Source organism: Colletotrichum abscissum (genome assembly GCF_030869225.1).
Source record: "Colletotrichum abscissum strain IMI 504890 chromosome Unknown Scaffold_2.1, whole genome shotgun sequence".
Classification (NCBI taxonomy): Eukaryota; Fungi; Ascomycota; class Sordariomycetes; order Glomerellales; family Glomerellaceae; genus Colletotrichum; species Colletotrichum abscissum.
This window is the reverse complement of record NW_026850098.1, coordinates 1,573,223-1,591,516: the sequence shown is the minus strand read 5'-3', so window position 1 is coordinate 1,591,516 and position 18,294 is coordinate 1,573,223. Positions and strand designations below refer to the sequence as shown.

At 54.7% G+C, this 18,294-nt stretch overlaps 8 protein-coding genes across 8 annotated transcripts; 5 read left to right on the top strand and 3 right to left on the bottom strand.

Moving 5' to 3' along the window:
* Positions 1–554: 554 nt before the first annotated feature.
* CABS01_01201 (uncharacterized protein) lies at positions 555–1,246 on the top strand (the record flags this gene model as incomplete). Its single annotated transcript, XM_060534581.1, has 2 exons — positions 555–647; positions 794–1,246. The coding sequence occupies 2 exons, from the start codon at positions 555–557 to the stop codon at positions 1,244–1,246; spliced, it is 546 nt and encodes a 181-aa protein (XP_060401659.1).
* A 200-nt stretch (positions 1,247–1,446) lies between these two features.
* On the bottom strand, positions 1,447–1,860 carry CABS01_01200 (uncharacterized protein; the record flags this gene model as incomplete). Its single annotated transcript, XM_060534580.1, has 1 exon — positions 1,447–1,860. The coding sequence occupies one exon, from the start codon at positions 1,858–1,860 to the stop codon at positions 1,447–1,449; it is 414 nt and encodes a 137-aa protein (XP_060401658.1).
* A 3,113-nt stretch (positions 1,861–4,973) lies between these two features.
* On the top strand, positions 4,974–6,435 carry CABS01_01199 (chalcone and stilbene synthase; the record flags this gene model as incomplete). Its single annotated transcript, XM_060534579.1, has 3 exons — positions 4,974–5,104; positions 5,169–5,803; positions 5,873–6,435. 3 exons carry the CDS (start codon positions 4,974–4,976, stop codon positions 6,433–6,435), a joined length of 1,329 nt encoding a protein of 442 aa, XP_060401657.1.
* Positions 6,436–6,845: 410 nt separating this feature from the next.
* Positions 6,846–7,016, bottom strand: CABS01_01198 (uncharacterized protein; the record flags this gene model as incomplete). The annotated part of the gene is made up of 1 exon (XM_060534578.1): positions 6,846–7,016. The coding sequence occupies one exon, from the start codon at positions 7,014–7,016 to the stop codon at positions 6,846–6,848; it is 171 nt and encodes a 56-aa protein (XP_060401656.1).
* Positions 7,017–8,801: 1,785 nt separating this feature from the next.
* On the top strand, positions 8,802–10,348 carry CABS01_01197 (fructose-bisphosphate aldolase; the record flags this gene model as incomplete). Its single annotated transcript, XM_060534577.1, has 7 exons — positions 8,802–8,915; positions 9,067–9,137; positions 9,221–9,379; positions 9,439–9,545; positions 9,603–9,658; positions 9,714–9,910; positions 9,964–10,348. The coding sequence occupies 7 exons, from the start codon at positions 8,802–8,804 to the stop codon at positions 10,346–10,348; spliced, it is 1,089 nt and encodes a 362-aa protein (XP_060401655.1).
* A 723-nt stretch (positions 10,349–11,071) lies between these two features.
* Positions 11,072–12,397, top strand: CABS01_01196 (uncharacterized protein; the record flags this gene model as incomplete). The annotated part of the gene is made up of 2 exons (XM_060534576.1): positions 11,072–11,184; positions 11,278–12,397. 2 exons carry the CDS (start codon positions 11,072–11,074, stop codon positions 12,395–12,397), a joined length of 1,233 nt encoding a protein of 410 aa, XP_060401654.1.
* Positions 12,398–12,546: 149 nt separating this feature from the next.
* CABS01_01195 (uncharacterized protein) lies at positions 12,547–14,410 on the bottom strand (the record flags this gene model as incomplete). Its single annotated transcript, XM_060534575.1, has 3 exons — positions 12,547–14,137; positions 14,204–14,306; positions 14,362–14,410. The coding sequence occupies 3 exons, from the start codon at positions 14,408–14,410 to the stop codon at positions 12,547–12,549; spliced, it is 1,743 nt and encodes a 580-aa protein (XP_060401653.1).
* Positions 14,411–15,305: 895 nt separating this feature from the next.
* CABS01_01194 (fungal specific transcription factor domain-containing protein) lies at positions 15,306–18,171 on the top strand (the record flags this gene model as incomplete). The annotated part of the gene is made up of 4 exons (XM_060534574.1): positions 15,306–15,590; positions 15,944–17,068; positions 17,128–17,394; positions 17,452–18,171. 4 exons carry the CDS (start codon positions 15,306–15,308, stop codon positions 18,169–18,171), a joined length of 2,397 nt encoding a protein of 798 aa, XP_060401652.1.
* Positions 18,172–18,294: the final 123 nt, after the last annotated feature.

Here is an 18,294-nt window from a genome sequence, read left to right as displayed (position 1 = left end):
CTATCACTTTCAAAGTGGCTTGAATCCACAATGCATCTTTGGTCCATCGAGAAAGATCAAAGAACAGTGCATAACCCATTTGTTGGACGTCTCAGTCCTCAGGACGTCGAGAATATCACGTGATCTGGTGTATATGACCCCACCGAACCTTCTCCATGGCTCGTGTACGTACCTTTTTTCATCGCGGTCGAATTCGCGATGAGAGGAAACTGAGCTGCAGACGCGACATCTTACTCACTGAATGCTCTCGTTCAAAAAGCCGAGCCCCACCACCCGCTTAGCATGAGATCTCACACATGAAGAACTCATAGTGACATCCTCCCCCAGTTCTCGCCTTCAAGTTCCATATTTCTGATACCCCTTTGCTATTCCACGCTTTTTGTTTTCATCATTGGCACTTACTCTCGTTTTCTTTGCGCCTGCCTTACCTCGTGAAGCTAGCAGCCGCTGCAAGGAAGTCTCGAGACTCACCTACATCTGAGATATCCGAAGCACCGAAACCGGTTCCAAGGAGAAGGGGAGAAGGAAACATATTACATATACAAAACGACGCGATGTCTACCCCATCGGCAATGTTCGACATGGCGCAAGGTCGTCGCGACCTGGCCGCCCTACCCTCCGACTGGCAACAAAACATCAGAGAGGCTGTAAGTCCTTGCATTATCTAGCACTACTGCATCATGCTCTCGTATATAATCCGAGAGTCCACTTAGTCGAATCATGTATCCGCGTGCCTCCGTTTTCTCCCTCCCTCCTCATCCTACGCGTGAACATCGCTGACACCCCTGACCAGTGGGAAGTCGTCGATCAACAAGGCCTCGGCTCCCTCAACGCGCGCGAGTGGCCCTTTGCCCTCCGCGCCATCGGCTTCGACTTGGCCCGCACAGAGACCTACGCCCTCCTCCTCGCCCACGGCGTTCCGCCGCACGACCACGACCCCTCGCGGGGCCCCTGCAGCCCGTCCCGCTTGCGCATGCCGCAGGAGCACTTCTCCGCCATCGCGGCGTGGCTGCTGATGCGTCGCGACCCGCAGGAGGAGGCCGAGGACGCGTGGAAGATGTTTGACCCCCGCGGCACGGGGCGGGTTACGCTCGAGAGTTTGCGGGCCGTGTGCGGCGAGGTGAATTCGACGCTGAGCGAGGCGGATATGAGGAGGATGATTGACATGGCGGATATTTCGGGGAAGGGGTGGGTTAGTAAGGAGGAATTTATTGAGGTTGCCAAGGGCGGGTTTGGACGTGGTTGAGTTTGTTGGCATGTCGATGAGAGAAAGGGAAGGTTGGGATGGGATGGATGTGTTCAAAGGCCTCGACGAGAGAGACGGCGAACCAAATCGCCCACCTTATTCAGGCACTGGATTTGCCCAGGTTTCCTCTTAACATTGAAGCAATAATGTTATTGTCAGTTTACAAGGTTCATCAGCAGCAGTGGTTACATTCTAGGCTGTCACATGAAAACAGTCCCAGCAAATAACAAAAACATGCCAATATGTACCGCGAGATGAACAGCCGGCCCTCCGAGAGTCTTTTGCGTAGCAGCTTTCACCTCTCCTCCCTTCTCCTTCCCCAGGCCATCCACCTCGGGCCTCGTCAACCGCACATAGGCGCGCCAACACGGCCAGACATGCCAAAACGCCAGCGCCGCCGCGACCTGCCTGCTCGTCTCGTCAAACGGCCGCGACACAAAGATGAGGCAGATGAGGTTCGTCGTCAGCAGCAGCCCACCGAATTGCTGCAGCACTAGCTGTGCAGCGATCGATGGGGTAGTCAGCTGACTGCCTGGCCTGTGGATGAAGGAGCACGCGGCGGCGGTTTCGATGGCGATGTGGAAGAAGAAGGGGAGTTTGGCGGGTTGGATCATTGGCGGCAGCGTCGTACGGAGGGTTGAATCGGTGATGCGTCTATGTCAGCCCCAGCTCGGGAGCTGAACGTGGTGAGTGGGGGTGTGTGAGTGTAACTATTGCATGCAGTGAGCTTTTGAGTCTGCATTACTACCTTGGTTGATCATTGGAGTTCGTTCATAGTGGCACCTACCTACAGGCTTCAGCCACTGGTGCTCTGTCTTTGTTGCTCCCTGGATACACGGTATTTCCTAATCGAAGAGTGAGACGGTCGGTCCGGAGTTCAGAATCCGGAGCTGACCGGATCCGCAAAGGTTCACCGGCACGTTGAGAGTTGAAAAGTTCGGTCGGGCGTGGAGCAACTTCAAAGTCCGAGCGGAGGAATTGATACTTTTGTTTTGGAAACCTCCCTCCGGCTTCAACGTAAGTTACAGTGGCTTTGCTTGTGAACGATAGTTGCAACAGGCCTTGGTTCCGATGAAGTTTGAGTTTACATGACTCTATTTTGTCTTTTTTGTACGAATGGCCATTATCCGGATTTAATTACCTAGTACACGTGCCTTGGGAAACGAGAATCATGAAGGATGCTGCAAATCAGGTCCAATCGCCCTGTCGACACCTGTACATAGTATTTCTACGGACCCAAAATGCAAAGTTGTACCTGTGATGCCTTATGAGACCTGGTCAGCTTCATTGAGGTGCGTTTGACTGGCTCTCAAGGAGATAGGCCCAGCAAACCTTGCCGATTACGCATGAAAAGTTGTGACATGCACCGCAAGCTTGGTGCCATGGCGGTCGATTCGGAAAGCTCTAGGAGCCGAGGTTGAGGATTTAAGCTACTGGGGTTCATTCAAGCAGCTGCAACTCTCGTAAGGCGCCTTAAAGCCCCGCCTGGAGCCAATTCATGAATCATGCCGCGTGTCTTTTCGCAGTGAAGCTCCCACAGCTCGTCGGCCTGTGTCTCTGCGCTATGTTTTTTTTTTTTTTACCATTTTATGTATCCTGAGGTCATGGCTTGTCTGCTCGGTAACATGGACTGCGTAGAGAGGTCAAGTGAAAAAGAGATGGCAGCGTGAGCGCGGGCCGCGGGATGGACTCCCAAACCAGTTCCGTTTCTGGAAGACATGGACTGGGAATCAGAGGCGGGAAGACTGTTGGAGAGTGACTTGGGATGGAACACAGTATCGGATGAGACGTGCCGACCTCTTGGTCATGGCAAGTCTTTAGCAAAGTTATGAGACGAAAAAAATAAAATAGAAAAGTGAATGGCCACTAACTGGCACACAAGCGACCATGAGCAGCGACCATGAGCAGCGTCCAACCAACCCAGCCCAGTCCTTCGGATACCTATCCCAACGCATGTCAGATTATGGCCTCCCAATAACCACATCTTGGTTCCTGACAGCTGGCGGCCGATCCCATCTAGGAACGACCCTTCACACCCACTTACTTTTTGGGCAGCGAGATGGTACATACAGCCAGACTGATCTGCCGCAGTGCAATCGCGGCTCATGAGCAAGCCCAGAGGAGCTTCTAGCTTTCCTGCCCTTCCAGCCATGTATTCGCAGCTTCCTTTACTAGATCAACGTCGTACAGGGATCATGTTGCTCATCGCGATAAAGACGCCTCTTCGTGTGGTATCAAACCCTCAAGGACCAACTCAAGAACCAACAGCGACGACAAAGCAAGTATCACTTATCAAGAAGAAGCAGCCCAGAAAAACAAAAACTCCGCCTCCTCGCCGCCTCGCGTGAGCCCGGCCCCGAAGATTGGATTCAGACAATGTTTCAGTTCCGGGGTTGGCTACCCTACTTTTTTCACCTCTAACCTTGCAAGCTAACCGCACCGCAGCGTAGCACTGCTGGACCCCTGAGCAGTAACCGGGCACGGAAGTCATTCCGGGGGCTCTCTCTCGTACATTCCAGGATGAGGCAGAACCCCGAGTCGGGGGAACCTAAGATGGGGTGGGATAACATGATTGCGAAACGAAACGGTGCAACAACTCCCCCGACTCTGTTGTTGGTATCGAGTATCGACCCGACTCGCCCACTACGGCCACACTGCCATTATCGCCACAAGCAAACACGGCGCGTCTCTTGACCAGCCCCCGTCTTGCCGTCTCTCTCTCTCTCTCACTATTTTCCGTGTCCATGTGCCTGTAGTGTATGGACTTTGGAGGAAGCATCGTGGTCTAAGGCAAGCCTAGTAACCAGCAGGTCGAAAGAGTACCGCCATACAGAGAAGGTACGGCAAGGGTAGCTCCTCTTGGCCAACCACTTTTGTTGAGCTCAAGGTGCAACTACGACCGGCGCTTGTGTTTCCTTACATACGAATACTGTCCTTTTTTTCTCCCCCCCTCCACCCCCCGTCGCCTTTGCCTCATCCCACCCACCACGGCACCACGGCCACCACCACCATCCAAGTCACCAACCACCACCACCCATGCTTAATGCCGGCGTCACTATTATGTTTCCTTAATGCATGACGGGCCTGTCTCTCGTCTATTATCTTTCTTCGCCTCCCGCGAGTCGCTCTCTATCCTTTGGCTCTGAACACACATCTGGCCTGACCAATTTTATACCTGACCGACTTTTCGATTTTCCCTTCCAGCACACCTAAAGTCGACATGCCAGAGACCTAGAGCTCTCTTCCAGTACCCGCTTCGCCTTTGCCCATCGTTTCTCCCGTTGGCAACAAACGAATTACACCACGTTGGCACAATACACTAGACCAACCATTCTATTCGCGCTACAACGTTGGTGTCTTACGTTTTACACTGGCAATTCCTGTGTTGCTGTTCGTCCGCAGTGATATCATCACTCCCAGTACGCGCACCTCAGTTACTAGCCGCCTAGCACCCATCCATCCTTGTCTCTCTCTCTCTCTCTCTTGCGCCCAAGCCCATTGCGAGTCGCACATAGCTCTACCCCCTCGCCAAACGCCTCTCGCAGCTTCTCCAGAGCTTTAACAAGCTTTCTCTCTTCTTCAACCTGCCATTGACACTATATCTGTTCTGGTTGGACGTCGAATTTCACATAGCAGAAATTAATACGCACGAAACGACACATCCAATCGAGAGAAACTGCTGAGCTACCCCTCCCCCGCATCGCAACTCTCGTACACACAATCCACAATGGCCGCTCCCAACACCTTCGGGGAGCTTGGTCTCTCCATCATTGGCGTCGCCAGCCAGTATCCGCCCTACTCGCTCAAGACAGACTCAATAGACTACCTCAGCAACAAGTTCTATCCAGAATCGCCCTCGTAAGCAGATTGAGTAGCCTATCTAGTCGTAGCAAGACATCTTCTGACCACAGCTACCATGTAGCATGAAAAAGGTTCTATCCATCAACAGATTCACCGGCATTGATTACCGTTCCTCCATCGGCACACACGAGCACGAAGTCGTCAACCAGAAAGATGCCCCCTCCATCGCAGAACTCCACAAGGTCTTCATGAGTGACGGCGTGCCTCTCGCCGTAGAAGCATCCCGCAAAGCCATTGAAGAAGCGCGCATCGACCTCTCTGAAATCACCCATGTGGTATCGACAACCTGCACCGACAGCGCCAACCCGGGCTTCGACCACTACGTCGTCAACGGCCTCGGAATCACACACCAAGTCGAAAAGGTTCTGCTCCACGGCGTTGGCTGCAGCGGTGGGTTGGCAACGCTTCGGACGGCAGCGAACTTGGCACTGGGGCACAAGGCGCGCGGAAAACCCGCGAGGATCCTCTGCGTTGCGCTCGAGGTCAGCACCACCATGGTGCGCAGCGAGCTCAACAGCATCGACGAGTTGCAAGAAACCCGGATCGGTGTCGCGCTCTTCTCTGATTGCGCAAGCGCTGTGGTGCTCAGCAATGGCATCGGCGAGCCAACGGAACCCGTCTATGACCTGTTGGGCTGGGAGCACAAGATCATACCCGACACGGACCAGGACCTCGGCTTCGATGTCGACCCTGTTGGTGAGTTCAAGAACCCCATGGTTAAGCAAGCAAAGTAGGAAATCGACCATCGTAGCTAAAGCAACCCAGGTTGGAAAGTGATTCTTACCCCACGAGTGCCAAAGCTCGCATCGGCGGCAATCCCGTCGACATTTGCAGAGATGCTCTCCGATGTACCATCACTACCATCGAATTATCAGAAACCCGAAGACTTCGACTGGGCGATGCACCCCGGAGGAGCGACGATCTTATCAGGGGCAGAGACGACGATGGGCATCACATCGTACCACATGCGGGCGAGCTACGACACATATATCAATCACGGAAACTCGAGTTCGGCAACGATTTTCAGCGTCATGGACAGGCTGCGGTCCAAGGACATGGACGCCGTGGCGCCGGAGGGCCGAGCCCGGGACTACGTGGTGGGGTGTGCGTTCGGGCCGGGGATCTCGGTGGAGATGTGCATGCTGAAGCGGAACATGCGGGCGCGAGGCGCCACGGGGCTGCAGACGCCACCGGAGACGGAGAGCGAGGGCAGCACTAGCGAGGCTGGGGATGATGGCGCGGTGCGATCGGAAGAGCGGGCATCTTCAGGGCGTCAAGCAGACCAGACCTTTGTTGCAGAGGCAATGGAGGAGCTGGATCTCGACTGAGGGGGTTTTGAGAGGCTAGGTTCGGAAAGGGTGCTCTGGTTTAGAGCGGGAGATCGTATATAGCGAGGCGAGAAAGGGCAGGACGTGCGGATACATACCCATGACTTGACGGCGCTAATGAAGACATGGCAGGCCGGAGAGATGGCCGAGGTGGCCAGCGTTTCCCGGGATGGAACGCTGGCGAAGATGACGAGTGCTGAATATTGGTTAAGACGGCGGTAGAACTGAATAGATGAGCTCCAAGAGATTCCCAGTTTCGGCGTCATCCATTGGTTGACTTATTGAGAGGTCGCGAAGCCATGGCATGTCTCTATGCAAGCTCGTGGTTTGGACCCGAGATTCGAGATTGCGAGCTCGTGTTTGCGCCGGAAGGTGGACAGGCGAGTTGTTGGAAGTGGAGAGGCACGATATCAGAGGCACGAGATGAGCCGAAGCGTGGGTAATTCTTCCGGCAATGAAAGAAGGTATCGTGCCTTGGAGGTCGATTGTGCCGAGGAAAGAATGGCGTCGAGGGGCGTTTTGAAGGCGTGCAGAGTCGGTTTTCGGCGGACAAAGGATGGAAGCTGGACGCGATCCCGCATCTTTCCGGGCCTTCGGCAATGGGCTTAGGCTGGGGGTGGAAACGTGAGGGCGCAGACGGGAAGCGGACGGGATGAGTTCATGGCTCCCCGGGGGAGGTTATCGTCATGGAGCAGCGCGATTGGTCTGGCTTTTCCGGGGCCCGGCGCACATGAGGTAAGGAAATGGTCGGTCGGGATAGCATGGGCTGGGTGTGGGTGGGATGGAGGGGTTGTGAGGCGGAGATTCGTTGTTGCGGGTGAACCTAGAACAACATTAGTTCCAGGTATCAGTTTGGTTTCCCACCTACCAAGTATCTAAGGTGTAGATGGGAAAATTACACCGAGAATCGGTCTCGGTGAGACGTCACCCTGCGTGATGATAATAGTCGCAACCCTAGAGGTCAGAGAGTTGAGTCATTCGATGGGCGACGGGGCTACTACTGTACATTAAATATCGCAGTGGTGGACACAAAATAATAAGGCCGAGAGATCTGGAGGTGGAAAAGTCAAATGCCATGATTGTCAGCAGTCTGCGCCCCGGCCAATGGCGGTGTCGGCGCGCCGATTGCACCAAGGTCGCAGGTGTGTCCGTACCGTTTGCCCAGGTTCAGGTGGTCTGTTGCAGGCGGTTTCGGTGGTGTCAGGTCTAGGCCCCCGCCATTATTGATGGCTCCTTGACCCAAAGAGACCAAAAAAAGCAGAGGCGACGATTGGATCCCTGCAGAAAGTGGTGCAGTATCAATTTTTTGACGTCAATTTGATGGCCGGGTGGGGGGAGGGGTTACTCGCGTTTGACGTGGTGGTAAGAGGAAATAGAGGGGCTGTTCGTAGCTGTCCGAAGTACCCCTCTTGCTGTCCGACCGGTCGAGGTACTTGCCCCTCAACAACTCATAGTGTTCCATTGGGTTGAGACAGGCGCAGTGTTGTTGATGGCTTGTTTCTCTCAATGGAAGCATTGCTCGGATTCAGCCACAGGTCAAACCGTTTGCTTGCTGTCATGGTGTACAGTAGGTAATTGAGTGTGTAAAAAGGAAGATGTATTGCCTAAAGTCTCTTACCTAAGATTGCTCTATCATGTCACAGGTTCATGTTCGTGACTGATGTACAATTCTCGATGGAAGGTGCCAGGACAGGTATGTCCACTTCCTCCCATTACCGGAGTGACCAAAGGCAGGAAAGAACGAGGGAGCATGGGATGCTCGGTGGACGGTGGTACCTCCCCCAAAAGAATTGAAGCTGGCAGAGCGGAGCTCCTCATGGACGGAGTCAGGTACCTCAGAACCACCAGGTATACGCAGTAGTACTCCCGCTCGGAGCAGGTGAAGGGGAAACCACGGCCAAATCGGCGTCACCCATGTACCTTACCTCGCACCTCACGCAACACGCCCAGCCAACCAGCCAACGCTTGGTCAAATTGGAAGAGGTGGGAGAGCACCCGCCGGTAACTGGACCGATGCTTGGCCGTAGGCGTGGCCCATCGACGGACGGTCAAGGTGGACCGGGTCTGGCTGGCTTGGTACAGTCAGTAGCTGCAGTACACTGGACCAGTCCTGCTCAGCCCGAGTAAAATCCCGCTCGTGGGAATCAAACATAACTCGCCCGCGTCCACCTCAACCCCGATCCAAACTCTCCTGTTGATTCTTCTCCCTCTTCTCCAATACCTGTCCCTGCATATTCTCTTACCTTTTTATCCTTCTGCCTCTGAGCATCAATCTAGAAACAGTCCGACTTTACTCTGGACAAGTTACTATACGCAATCAACCTGAACATCTTTTCTACCCCACGTCAGATACCCCGCCATTCACAATGGGTCTCCTGTCAGAGCTCAACATCAAGCCTGGTGTCGTCTACGGCGATGACCTCCTGAAGCTCTTCAACTACGCCAAGGCCAAGCAGTTTGCCATTCCTGCTGCCAACGTCGTAAGTAGCTTGCTTCCCTTTGGCTCCTTGGACCATCTCAATCCCAATCTTGTCGATCCTGTGACGCGTGCCGAGTTGGCGCCGTGCGGTCCAAGAATGGAGGGGAAATAATATTTGGTGACAATCGGCTAACAACGACCCCGCCTCCCAGACCTCCTCTTCCACCGCCGTTGCCGCTCTCGAGGCTGCCCGCGAGGCCAAGTCTCCCATCATCCTCCAGACGTGCGTAGAAATCCTATACCGATCCCATGGATCCAAGATCAGCCACACCATAAACTTCAGCAACATGTCTGACAGCTTTACAGTTCCCAGGGTGGTGCCGCCTACTTCGCCGGCAAGGGCATTCCCAACAGCGCCGACAAGCAGGAGGCCTCCGTCGCCGGTGCCATTGCTGCCGCTCACTACATCACCTCTGTCGCCCCCATCTACGGCGTTCCCGTCGTCCTTCACTCTGACCACTGCGCGTAAGTACTCAGCACAACTGCCCAATCTCAAGACCCAGCAAACTGACCTTCTACCACAGCAAGAAGCTTCTGCCCTGGCTCGATGGCATGATCTCCGCCGATGAGGAGGAGTTCAAGCGCTCCGGCCACCCCCTCTTCTCTTCCCACATGATCGATCTCTCCGAGGGTATGTAGTTGAGTTCCAATCTCGCCCTCCCCATGACCATCACTAACAAACACATAGAGGATGTCGCCTACAACATCGAGACCACCGCCAAGTACCTCAAGCGCTCTGCTCCCGTAAGTCACAAACAGAACCTTTTTCTTGCGCCTATCACTAACGCATTACGCACAGATGAAGCTGTGGCTCGAGATGGAGATCGGTATCACCGGTGGTGAGGAGGACGGTGTCAACAACGAAGACGTCGACAACAACTCCCTCTACACCCAGCCCGAGGACATCTACGCCATCTACCAGGCCCTGAGCCCCATCAGCCCCTTCTTCTCCATCGCTGCCGGTTTCGGTAACGTCCACGGTGTCTACAAGCCTGGGTAAGTCGCGTGTGTCTCAAAAACCTGCAAACCACAGCTCTAACCCATTGCAGCAACGTCAAGCTTCACCCCGAGCTCCTCGGCAAGCACCAGGAGTTCGTCCAGCAGAAGCTGGGCACCGACGACAAGAAGCCCGTCTTCTTCGTCTTCCACGGTGGTTCCGGCTCCGCCGTCGAGGAGTTCCAGAAGGCCATCTCCTTCGGTGTGGTCAAGGTCAACGTCGACACTGACCTGCAGTGGGCCTACCTCACCGGTATCCGCGACTACGTCACCAAGAACATCGACTACCTGAAGACCCAGGTCGGTAACCCCGAGGGTGACGACAAGCCCAACAAGAAGAAGTACGACCCTAGAGTCTGGGTCCGTGAGGGCGAGAAGACCATGAAGGAGCGCGTCAAGCAGGCTCTGTTCGACTTCAACGCCAACGATGTTTTGTAAAGGAAAAGTTCATGGGTGATACCTCCACAGAGATGAGACCAAAAATGGGATGTGGTCTGCTCTGTTCCGTAGGATGATGATGGCGAAAAGCCCACCTACGTAGTTCTTAAAAAGCAGTAAAAGAGACAACCAACCGACCTATGCAGATGGTGACTGTGACAACATGCATCGTTCCCACAACGTGAAATGCCCAGCAGTAACGGCGGGGTTGTGTATGAGGATACCTGCAGGGGTTTCAACGGTCGGTCCAACGGTGCACACGGAAAACACCTGCCAGAAGCGGTACGATGGATGCAAGGCCCATATTTGACAACTTGAACCAACAACTTCAAGCTCGGCGACACCTCATTATTATGTGACCAAAGTCTGCAATCGAATATGAGCTGCCCGCACTAAGCTTTGATGTTATCGGCCCAATTGCCCGTTGAACCCCGCCGGGATTGAGCTAACCCTTCCGTTCCCTTGTGCTGCTACGTCGTCTCATGTCCGTCGGCGGACCAAAGCCGGTGAGGAGAAACATCCCATGCCTTGCAACACCAGCCCCCAGATTGTTAATCAACTTTCCCCTGCAAATGTTTGTTGGTTCACTCATCACTCAATTAATCTTATTCAAACTCTCATAAATACCCACTAGTAGCTGGAGTTGTGAACTGGCTTCAGTTGACTGAGCTGTAATCTGTAACCACACATAAAACGCTTCTTGCATATTTCACCTCCATCACAATGGCCTCCGTCTTCGGTTTCCTACGACGAAACTATCTCATCTTCAACCCGCCCGTCGCACCAAAGCAAGATGGCGCCATCCGCTTCGGCGTCTTGGGTGCAGCCAATATTGCGTAAGTACCATCTCGGACTTTGTCTTTTCATGAAAAGAGAACTCCTACAAATTTACCTTATCATCAATACTTGGAAGCTAACCCGAGACGTAGCCCAATGGCCCTCATCATCCCGGCCAAAACTCACCCAGAGGTCATAGTCCAGTCCATTGCCGCCCGCGACCGTAAAAAGGCCGAGGCTTTTGCCGCGAAGCACGGTATCCCGGACGTCAAGGACTCGTACCAGGCCGTCATTGACGACCCGGAGCTCGACGCAATCTACGTCCCGCTGCCCAACGGCCTGCACTACGAGTGGGCCCTCAAGGCGCTGCAGGCGGGCAAGCACGTTTTGCTGGAGAAGCCGTCCGTCTCCAACGCCGAGGAGGCCGAGGCCCTGTTCCGGCTGCCGCTGCTCAAGGAGAAGGGAGCGCCCGTCCTGCTGGAGGCGTTCCATTACCGCTTCCAGCCGAGCTGGCAGTACTTCATGGGGCTTGTTGACAAGGAGAACGTCGAGCACGTGCACGCGCGGGCGTATATCCCCTGGTTCGCGCTCGGGGACGACGATATCCGGTTCCAGTACGGTCTTGCCGGCGGCGGGCTGATGGATTTGGGCACGTATACCGTCTCGAGCATCCGGCAGACGTTTGGCGTCGAGCCGGAAGAGTGTCTGACGGCCAAGTTCAAGACGATGCCGCCGCCGGAGGAGAGGGCGGATTACGCGTGGGACATCACGTGGCGGATGGCCAACGGCGGGACGGCGCACGCCGAGGGTGCGTTCCGGACGGGGACGTTGGGGATGGGACTGCCGCGGCTGAGCGTCGTTCACAAAGAGGTCGAGGTTGCGGACGACGACAAGTTGCCCGCGGGCCAGGAGAAGACGCGGAAGCGGACGATTGAGTTTGCGAATTTCATGCTGGGCGGGATCTGGCACCGCATCGACGTCGTGGACGAGTTTGTGGTGAGGCGGACGGGCTCGGGCGAGGTGGTCAAGAGGTGGACGGAGAAGACGTCCAAGAAGGCGTATACCTTTGATGAGGCCGGGTTGGCGGGCAAGGGCGAGGAGTATTGGTTCACGTACCGGCATCAGCTGGAGCAGTTTGTCAACCGCGTCAGGGGCAGGGAGACGAGCGTGTGGGTTGATGGGGAGGATAGTATTAGTCAGATGAGGATGATTGACATGGCGTATGAGAAGGCTGGGCTGCCGCTTAGAAAGTCAACCAGTGTTACGATTTAGGGGGAACGGTTGAACGATGGTCTTTCGAGATCATTGATGCGAGTTCTCGCCCCGGTCTATGTCATGATACTGGGGATATCTTTATGAATGTACAAACTTTTGTGTGTCCAGGTTCCCCCTTTTTTGGCTATTCACATTCCTACACAGTCCTAGTTGCGGAACAACCGCAGACCAGCCTCCTCGGCATCAACCTCCTCATCGTCCTCCATCTCCGCATCAGAAGCCTGCTCGCCGAGCTCCATCTTCTGGCCAAACAGCGTGCCGAACAATCTGTCGACGGCATCCTGCTCCCACGCCCTGCGGTCCTCGGGCGCCATGAAGTTCTGCAGCTTCTCGTGGACGTTGAAGCGCATCTTGCGGCCCTTGCTCGCGCGCCTGTCGACGTGCTTCTTGGTCTTTGCCTCCTTCATCGCCGCCCACCGCACCGTGGGCTGCGCGCCCGAGGCGCCGGCGCCGCCGTTGTCGGCGGTGCGCTGCTCGACGAGCTCCTTGAGGAGGAGCTGGTAAAAGTCGGCGTCGTCGTAAATGTCCGGGTCCTCGTTGACCTTGGCCGCGACCTGCGCCGGCGCGCACGAGCGCGGGGTACGGGTGCGCTTGATGAGGCGGTCGGCGGAGAGGAGCTGCTCCTCGAGGGAGGCAACGATGGACGTCTGCGAGGAGATGAGGTTGCGCGACTTGACCTCCACCGTGGCGCTGCGCGTCTTGCTGGACCACGTCTCGAGCACCTTTTTGCGGTATTTGGCCGCGCGTTCCTCGGCCTGCTGGATGCCCTCCCAGATCTCCTGGCTCGAGGTCGCGGCGTCGAACGCTTCGCCCCTCTTGCGCTTGCCGCCGGCCTGCTGCTGCTGTAGCTCTGCGGGGAGCAGGCTGGCGCGGAAGCTGTCGAGGGTGTTGAGCAGCTTGAGCGCCGCCTCCTCGGCCGCCTCGTACGGTTCAGAGTTTTGCTCTTCTTCGTCGTCCTCGACGGTGGAGTACGAGTTTGTGGCAACGAGGGCCTTTTGCAGCCTGATGCGGATGTTGAGGAGGCCGTCAAAGGTTTTGCGCTGCTCGCGGACGGCGAGGCCCTTTTGGGCGTCTTGCTGCGCGGCGGCGGAGATGGAGGCGGCGAGGACCTTGGAGCCTTCGTTCATGAGCCTGCGCTGCTCGGCTCTGGCGTCGGCTTGAGAGGACTTGCCGCGAGGCTTGTCGTCTTCGTCGTCGTCGTCCTCAGAATCTTCCTCCGATTCTTCATCTGAGCCCAATTCGTCTTCCTCGTCCTCGTCTGACCCTTCCAATCCGTCCGTCAGACCTGCGTTGTCATCTGAGTCGTCCATCTCGTCGTCCTCATCATCCAATGCAGCACCCTCGCCGTCCTCGTCGTCATCATGTTCCTCCTCCTCTTCCTCGTCGGAGATGAAGTCAGCAGCGGTAGGTCTCTTGCTTCGGCTTCCCTTCTTATCCTTGGGCTGCGAGCTGCCGCGGAAAGCAAAGGCCTCGAGCTTCTCATCGTCGCTCTCGCCGAGTGCGTCATCGCTCGAGATCTCGACGTCTTCGTCTCCGGCGGCTGCAGTGTCGGCAGCCAAGTCGGCGGCGTCCGGGTCGTCGTACTCCTCGCCATTAGAGTCTAGGTCCTCCTGCGCGTCCTCGAATATCTCGCTATCATCGTCGTCGCTCGACTCGTTCAGTGCGTCGCGGCTGACGCGAGCGCCGCGGTATTTCGGGCCTAGCGAGACACCGTCCTTTCCCCGGAGTTTGCTCTTGCTGTGACGGAAGGTTAGTTCTCCCCCAGGCTAGATATGCATGCTTTCTGTTGAGCGTGTATCGTACCCGACTGCGACATAGTGCTCGGTGCCCGCATTCTCATCTGCGCTTTCTTCACTGCCGCTGTCGTTTTCGCTTTGCTCGACAGGCTCAGCCTCAGGATCGAGATCTAGAAAATGTCAGAGTCAGTACTGTAATGATGTGCTTAGCAGATTTTTGCATACCCTTTGCTGGCTTGTCTTCCCAATCGGATGTTCTTCTACGGGCCGACATCGTGCATGTGATTTACGGCTTGTATGGCAACTCGCAGAGGGACCTGCTGCGCAATGCTAGGTGAATTTTCTGGGCTTCAAGAAACTTTTTGGTGGTGAGGAGCGGCAGAACCAAGAACCCCACCCAGGAAGTTTGACGCATTATGTAAGCTCAGCTCGTGGACCCCTGTACAGCTGGCTGCCAAAGGTGGTGTCGGCATGTTCAGTAATACTCTGGGACATGCTTGATGATGAGGAACACTCAATCTTTGAGAAATAAAGTGATTCAAGCCAACGGGGATTAATTTTGGGACTTGAGGAACACCTCGTAGACTCCAATCTTCAAACTTCCGACCTCTTGGACTTGGACTCTCAAAGCCCACAACCTGTAAGATGAATGATGTATCGGTGTTGGAAGCCGATTTCGTGTCTACCTATTACCTAGCTGAACGGAAGGCAACCCTCCATTTCCGGTACTCGGACAAGCACAAGGCAGACTCCTCTTCTGGCTAAGGATCTGAGAGTTGATACCACGCCCTTTAGCGGTTCAGCCTCGGTTGACGACCTGGGCAATGGGTGGAATGCCGTCATTCGAAATGAAAGCCTCGATAGGGCGACCAATCATTCAAGGATCGCATCACGTAAAAGTGGACTTGATGAAGATAACGCGTGACCGGACGCTCAACCGGTCACGTGAAGGTCAGCGGGATTAGCTGAGAGCAGGAAAGCCCCGATACCCGAAAAAAGAAGTGAGGCTAAGAGCCTAAGGGGGGGACAGTGAGGTACCCAGGTACCTGCCTGAGCAAACAGGGGAGAAAATCGCCATTACTCGCCTGCTCCCCATCGCTCAACAGTCGCTCACGATCGAACGCGAGAAACAAACAAAAACAGGTCCGCCGGGGGCCTCGCCATGCGCAATGGAGCAGATTGATGCGCAGGTCAGCGACTTGCGCTACTTGACCCAAGCAGCCGTTCCTTTGCCGCCTGACCGCGCTGCCAATGCCGCCGCTTATTCTCCACACAATCACTCTGTCCATTCCCCCCTTTCCGCGACCCCCGGAGACAATTCCGCACAACAACCAGGGGCCTCCAGAGGTGCAACTCAAGTTGGAACGCCTGGCTCAAGCTCCGTTACTGGTTCCAAGAGGAAGTCAGAGGATGAGAGCAATGCTGCTAAGCAGCAGAGAAGCAAGAGGAACCGGGTGCGTAGTCTTTGCCGCTGTCTATGCGTCGTTCCGTCTTTACCATTCATTACCTTAGCTACCCATCGTCTCCTTGTTCTTGTCTTTCTTCCCCTGTGAACACCTTTCCCGCTGTGTGCCATGTCATTGATAAACTTTTTGGAACTCCAGAAAGCTAATTGCCGCTGTAACAGTACATATCCATTGCCTGGTAAGGATACCTCCGTCCCGGCCATGTCTTTGGCATGCGCCCAGCCGAATACCATTGCAACTTCTTCTCCTTGTGGTCGGAGAATCTTGACCCAACCGTCTACCTACACAAATCATTGGCTGTCATAAGCTCCTCCAAGTCTCTAAACCCATCTGTACAAAAGGACGAGATCACTAATTCGGCCCACGCTCTCTCCAACAGTAACGAATGCAAAAGACGCAAAATCAAATGCAATGGCGAAACTCCCTGCCAACGATGTGGCAATCTCAACCTGCAGTGCCTCTATGCCCCGAATTGCTGCTCCAACAGCTTCAAGGACTCGGACGAGTACAAAACCATGACGGAGCAGATGGCCCGCTTGCAAGAGCAGGTCGATAACCTCTATCAGAACATGAATACCCTCCGATCTGAAACCCTGCGTCTGGCGCCCATCCAGGACAAAGTATTGCCTTTCCCCTCAAGCACAGTTCAGGCCTCCCCGGCGAGCTCGCTGTCTCCTCTCCACCGGCCTGAGTTGACCCAAACGAAGCAGGCAACTTTCCGTGGCCCAACAAGTATGGCTTACAGCCTGGACATCGCCAACACTACCATTCACAATATGGGTTACAAGGGCATTGGGGAGGATGAACAAGGCACGCCCCTGGGTGTACCCGAGGACAGTCCTTTCCGCATGCCTCCTCAAGAAAGCCAAATTGACCCCTTGTGGGACTTTGGCAAGGACGAGATGATTCGTTTGTGTCGCCTACATGACGAAGAGGTCGGCATCATGTATCCTGTCATCAAGATACCGTCAGTCATTGAGCATGTCCGTCACCTGACGGCTTACATGGAATCAGCCCGAAAGCAGGGAATCACGCCAAACCTCAATGATGACAAGACACTGCAGCTCAAGATCGTCATGAGCTGCGCTCTTGTGGTGGAAGAGCACGGGCATAGTGAGAAAGCGTGCAAGCTCATTGACAGCATGGACGCCGTTCTCAATCGGAAGCTCATGGTCGAGGCGGTCGACTTTGTGAGTCTTCCAGCTTTGTGTCTTCTCGCTGGATACAGATTCTTGGCCAACGAGGAAATCCTGGCATGGCGCGTAATGGGCCAAGTCACCAGACTGTGCTTGGAGATGGGCATCCACAGAACAACCGGCATCTCCAAAATCAAGAACGAGGAGGATAGGAAAAATGCGTTGAACAGTTTCTGGTCGGCCTACGTTCTGGATCGGCGGTGGGCTTTCAACACTGGCTTGCCGTTCGTCGTTCCGGATGAAGAGATCGATCCAGAATTACCCATGCCTGTGAGTAACCCTGTTCCAACATGGAGTATCTGGGCGTCACTTTACTCACAGTTGCAAAGGAAGAATATCCGTACTTGGTTGCTATGATCAGCTACTCGAGGTTGGGAGCCAAGGTCTGGCGTCAAGTCACAGACTTTGGCCCTGTCCTAGCCCGTGAGCTCCGCCATGAAGACATGGAGCAGTTAGACCAAGAGATCCTTCAATGGTATGAGAACGTACCAGAAGAAGTCAAACTACGCAATTGGGATAAGGAGAAGCAAATGACCTCGACTCCGTCGTATAACCTTCAACGCCTGCGCATTTGGACATATCTCCGGTTTAATCAGGTTTGTGTTGCTATATAAGAGATTGCGGCCATGACCTTGATGCTGACTTGTCTGCAGATCCGCATCTGGCTGTATACACCAATTCTGCATAGCGCAACTAGCATCATGGGCCACTTTGCTCAAGCTCAGCGTGTAGTTGATCTCGCGAAAGACACGATACGCTATCTAAGCCATCTCAACAACACCACGAATTTGTATCGTAAGATACAAGTATTCTACCACCAATTTCTGACATCGGCAATTTCTGTTCTCTTCCTGGCTTCTGTCCATGCACCAGTGAGGTTTAGCTCCACGTGCCGAGAAGAGTTCTACATGGCCCTGGAGCTTGTCAAGGACCTCTCCGCCAAAAGTTGGGTCTCCCAGCGGCTATGGCGTACCATCAGTTCCCTCAAAGAAGTTGCCCCAAGCATTGGTCTTCGCAACTTGCCAGATGAAGATGCGCACAGCTCCGCGGCTCTGACAATGGCTGGACTCGCGAGTGGCGGACGCATGCCAAACAGCCCGGCGGGGATTGCGCCTTTCGGACGCTCATCCACAACGCCAACGATACCCCAACAACAAACGCCAAACCTGGATACGGCCCAGTCACCAAATAACGGAGTCCGCATTCAAAACGAGATGAGTCGCATTTTTGAGGGATACTTGGGGCTCAACGGCTTCGCATCTAATGGGGACGATGGTTTCGGTGGCCAGTCTGACGCCAGCATGCCGCCGACCACTGCTGTATCGAACCCATACGTCGAGAATGTCTTCAACCACTTTAGGGAAATGTACTAGTGTTTATCGAGCAGTTCCTTCACATCCCATATTTAGTGAATCTGTTGATTTCATGTATCTAGCGGAGACTTAGCACCTGCTTCCATATCTACGCTGTACATGTTGCATGGCATCAATACCAGC